Raw genomic sequence first — 4,619 nt, forward strand, 5'->3', positions numbered from 1 at the left:
TCTCTCTCTCTCTCTCTCTCTCTCTCTCTCTCTCTCTCTCTCTATCTCTATCTCTCTATCTATCTATCTTTCTATCTATCTATCAGATGGGATCTGATCCCATTGGGTGGAATGCAAAGATCCCAGGCTGGGACCAGCACAGGGAGAAAGGATCCCAGAGTAGACTCAACGTTCACTATCTGTCCATCTCCCTATAGCTCCCAGAATGGTGATGAAGGAGGCACCTGGCCCAACAATCAATTTGACACAGAGATGCTTCAGGCAATGATCCTGGCTTCTGCCAATGGTGAGTTATGTGCTAGGGGGAAGGAGGGTGAGGAGAAGGGGAGAGGAAACAAAATAAAATGGGAGGGAGCGGTTGGTGATGATCACAGAATGATGTCTTTCAATGGAAATTAGAGTCTTGGCTGGGGTCTCAAAACTAAGTCCCAAGGTAGAGATAGAGCACTGGACTTGGTATCAGGAAAACCTTAGTTTACATCCTACCTTAAACAATTACTAGTTTTGTGATCCTCAACTTAATCTTTCTCTGTGTCAGTTTTCTCATCTAAAAAATGAGGGTAGGAGTTGAAGGTCACTAAGGTCCCTTCTACCTCTCAATGCTATTATCTGTAATCTATGTTTGAGTCAGGCTACAGACACACGGTGTCTTTCTGGAGTCCTAGTGTATAGAAAACGAGATTGGAGTCATGCCGTGCCTTGGCTCCTTGCCTGCCTCTAGCCCCGGTACCCTGGGCTCAGCCATGCCCCTGTGCCTAACTCCTACAAGACAGGAAGAGGGCCATGACTGCTTTTTCTAACAACTTCCCAGGGAAGTGCTAGTATTTACTAAATTTACTAAAATTACAGTTTAACAACTGGTTTTGGGGGAGGAGAATGGCAGGAGGAAAAATGTCCCCAGGACACATTTTAAAGTTTAATCGGTATCATTAACATTTTCTTCATCACTTTCTTAAAGTCTAGACCATCAACAAAACAATAAACCAATCTCTGATTTGTAGTGTTTGCCAATTGCCTGGGTGTAAATGCTCATGAGCAGCTAGATGGCCTAGTAGATAGAGCTCCTGGGCTGGAGTCAGGAAGACTCATCTTGGTGAGTTCAAATCTGGCCTCAGACACTTACCAGCTATGTGACCCTGGGCAAGTCACTTAACCCTGTTTGCCTCAGTTCCTCTATAAAATGAGCTGGAGAAGGAAATGGCAAACCACTCCAGTATCTTTGCTAAGAAAATCCCAAAAGGGGTCATGGAGAGTTGGACATGACTGGAGACAACTGAACAACAAAATGATCACGCTAAAAATTTAACAATCAACTCTCAGGAGAACAAAATGTTTGAGCCGGTTTCAGGAAACCCCTGGTTTGACCCCTCCTAATCGAAGTAAAGCCCAGGAGGGGCCCCATCTGTCAACGAGGGAAGCTGGTCCCTAGGGGAGAGGGCATGACAAGGATCATGGAATTTAGAGCTAGAAAAGAGCTTAAAGAGTGTCTCTGATCCAACCCCTTCCTTTTACAGTTGGATGTGAAGAGTTTTGCAAACCTCAAAGTGCTATATAAAAGCCAATTATTAATATTACAGATGAGGAAACTGAGTCTTAGAAATGAAACGGCTTGTCCAATTCCAGACATTTAGTATTTGGCAAAGCTAGGATTTGAATTGAAGTCTATTAACATCAAATCCAGCGCCCTTTTCATTAGGACTCGGTGCTTCAGGGTTTGGTGGAGGTAAGGAAGTGATGGTGACAGATGTGTCCAAGGTGTAGGACAATTCTGGTTAAGGAGATTGAGGATGTGGTGGGATTTGGGAGAGGTGTGCAATTCATGGACCACATTGGAACCTCTGTCGTCAAACTGGTCAGGTATATATAGCTGCTATGGTCAAAACTCCACAGGCAGAGAGTATCCTGTTCCCTTTTAATGCAGATTTAAAAACCAGAGATGGAATTGGCACTCATGAGCAAACACACTCCCCCTCAGTGTCCCACTGGAATAGGGGTCAGGGCTAAATTCAGCTGGGGCCCAGGGCCAGGGAAAGCTTCTGTCTCCTGTCAGGGCCCTATAACCTTGCAGCCTCCCAGGGCCATGACCCACGTGGGTTTAGAGCCCTGGGGAGTGAAGGGTGTGGTGGGGGAAGAGGGTCAGGCTCTTACTCCAGTGCCCATTTTCCACAGACTCAGAGCTTCCAGGAGCTGGAGGCCAAGCCCATAGGGCTGAGGAGAAGGAGCAGAAGCTTACACTTCGGAGACTTTTTAAATAAACAGAAGGGTTAGTGGAGGGGAGGTAGTCAGGAAGCTGTGGTTTGCAGCTCACACCGGTCCTGACCCAGCGCCTCCAAACGGCTTGTTCAATGTCCCCTGCTCAGTGCACCTGGACTGAAGGGAAGAGCAGGTCCTAGGCTGGTATCTGGGATCTGGGGAAACAGACTGGACCTTGGGAGGGACTGAGGGTGAAAAGTCTACTGTCCTAAGTGCAGTTTGTTCACTGCCACCCCCTCTCACAACACAAACACACACACACACACACACACACACACACACACACACACCCTGTTCATTGTTAAGAATCACTGAATATTAATAAATCCAGTAAGTGGTAATGAAAAAAAAAGACATGCACATAAAAAAAAAAGAATTGCTGAATATTGAGTTATCAAGATCAAGTACAACCTTCTCATTTTATTGATGAAGAAATGGAGGTGAAATGACTTGCCCAGAGTCACAAGTTAATACTTGGCAGAGTCAGGGCTCAAACCCAGGACTTCTGACTAAAATCCAGGGTTCTTTCTATTATTCCATGTGTCTCAGTTTCCCTTCTTATAAAGTAAAGGTGCTACTCCTCACCCACAATGGACTTTTCTTGGAGGGAAGGAGAGAGGTCTATGGAAAATTGTGAAGATCTAGATTTCCAAAGCAGGGTGGGGTTGTCATTACACCCCTCCCCCAACTCAGATCTTGGGTCTGTCTCTGCTTGTGTTTTTTCTCTGGCCCTCTGGCTTTCACTGTTTGTGAGCGTCTATTTGTCTCTATTTGCCTGTTTCTGTCTCACTCTGCCTCTGTCTCTGTCTTTCTATCTCCATTTCTCTGTCTTTCTGGTTTTCTGTCTCTGCCTCTGTCTCTCTCTCTCTGTCTTTGTCTCTCTGTCTCTATCTCTGTCTGTCTCTCTCGTTTCCTCTGGCTTCTCTATTTCATAAATCACTCTGGAGATTTGGCCCTCCAGAGAAGCACAGCTCAGTTTGCTGTGTATTGCCAAACCCTTCCCCCCTCCCCCTCACACACACATACATTCCAAGGCTAGAAGAGGCTGCTGGAGGGGAGGAAGGGAGGAGGTGGAGCTAGGGGGCCAGGCTAGGCTCCCAGGCTGAGCTAATTAGGAAAAACAAGCAATGTCAGAATGAAAGGAAAAGAGGAAGGGGGTGGAAGGAAGAGAGAGGGGGCCATCTTAAGGAAAGAAAGAGAGCAACTGGTTTTTTCCAGACATCTCCTCTCCATTCTTGGGAAGGATTGGGGGGAGGGGAGGGGCAGAGGGTTGGTAAGCCTAAAAGGGTTTTCCAAACCTGGGGCTCAGAGAATAATGAACTGAGGCTGGGGAGAAAAGGGGCAAGGAATGTCTCCGTTCCCCTCCTCATCTGGAGCAGGTTCCTTTTGGAAACCTCTCTTGTCTTTATTTCCCAATCCCTGGTCTGTGTCCCAAGATTACTCAACCTCTCCAGCCTTAGTCACTATCCTTATCCCTTTTCATGTTTGGGAGGAGAGAGGCTAGTAAGTGAGGCTCTCCTCTTCCTCCGCCCCCTTTCTTTGACCAGTCCTTTCTATTCGTTTAACCTTCACAGCACTGGACGACTCAGAAGTCACCAGTGGAACGAGGGAGAGCAAACTGGAAGGATGTGAGAGTTAGGACTCCTAGGTTCTGTTCTCTCATAATTTCATAATCTCTTGAGGGGAGATGTCAGGATTAAGAAACGGAGAAAAAAAGGATTTATAGAGCATTTAATATATGCCAGGCAGTTTGCTAAAAGCTTTACAAATATCTCATTAACCCCCATAACAACTTTGGGAATTAAGTGCTATTATCACCATTTTACAGTTGAGTAAACTGAGGTAGGCAGAGGTTAAGTGATTTGCCCAGGGTTGCACAGGGTAGTAAGTACCTGAGTGCACATTTGAATTCAGGTCTTCCTGACTCCAGGCCCAGGGCTCTATCTATCCACTTCACCTAGCTGCAGATAAACCCAGGTCTGGCTCTAAGTCTAACACTCTACTTTGTGATAGATGTATATCTCTCCCAATGATCTAGTCCAGCCCTCTCATTTTAAAGAGGAAGACGCTCCAGTGGCTTTTACTTCCCAGAGTTGTGGGCCAGGGGCTATGGGTTGGGGGCAGTCAACACATTGGAAGGTTCCAGTGGCTCCCTAAATCACATTTCTGATTCTCCCCTTTTCTCTCTTCAGAAGCTGCTGATGGAAGTTCGACCCTTGGCGGTGGTGCAGGCACCATGGGGCTGAGTGCCCGCTATGGGCCCCAGTTCACCCTGCAGCATGTGCCTGACTATAGGCAGAACGTATACATCCCGGGCAGCACTGCCACCTTGGCCAATGCCGCTGGGAAGAGAGATGGCAAGGCCG

At 46.9% G+C, this 4,619-nt stretch overlaps 1 protein-coding gene across 1 annotated transcript; it reads left to right on the plus strand.

Annotated features, from left to right (window-relative positions):
• Positions 1-111: 111 nt before the first annotated feature.
• LOC114040488 (protocadherin gamma-B6-like) lies at positions 112-4,615 on the plus strand (the record flags this gene model as incomplete). The annotated part of the gene is made up of 2 exons (XM_027858604.1): positions 112-286; positions 4,446-4,615. Coding segments are annotated over exons 1-2 (345 nt in total), but the record flags the coding sequence as incomplete, so codon positions are not given.
• Positions 4,616-4,619: the final 4 nt, after the last annotated feature.

The sequence above is a fragment of the Vombatus ursinus genome, unplaced genomic scaffold (assembly GCF_900497805.2).
Source record: "Vombatus ursinus unplaced genomic scaffold, bare-nosed wombat genome assembly UNPS02013238.1, whole genome shotgun sequence".
NCBI classification, from domain to species: Eukaryota; Metazoa; Chordata; class Mammalia; order Diprotodontia; family Vombatidae; genus Vombatus; species Vombatus ursinus.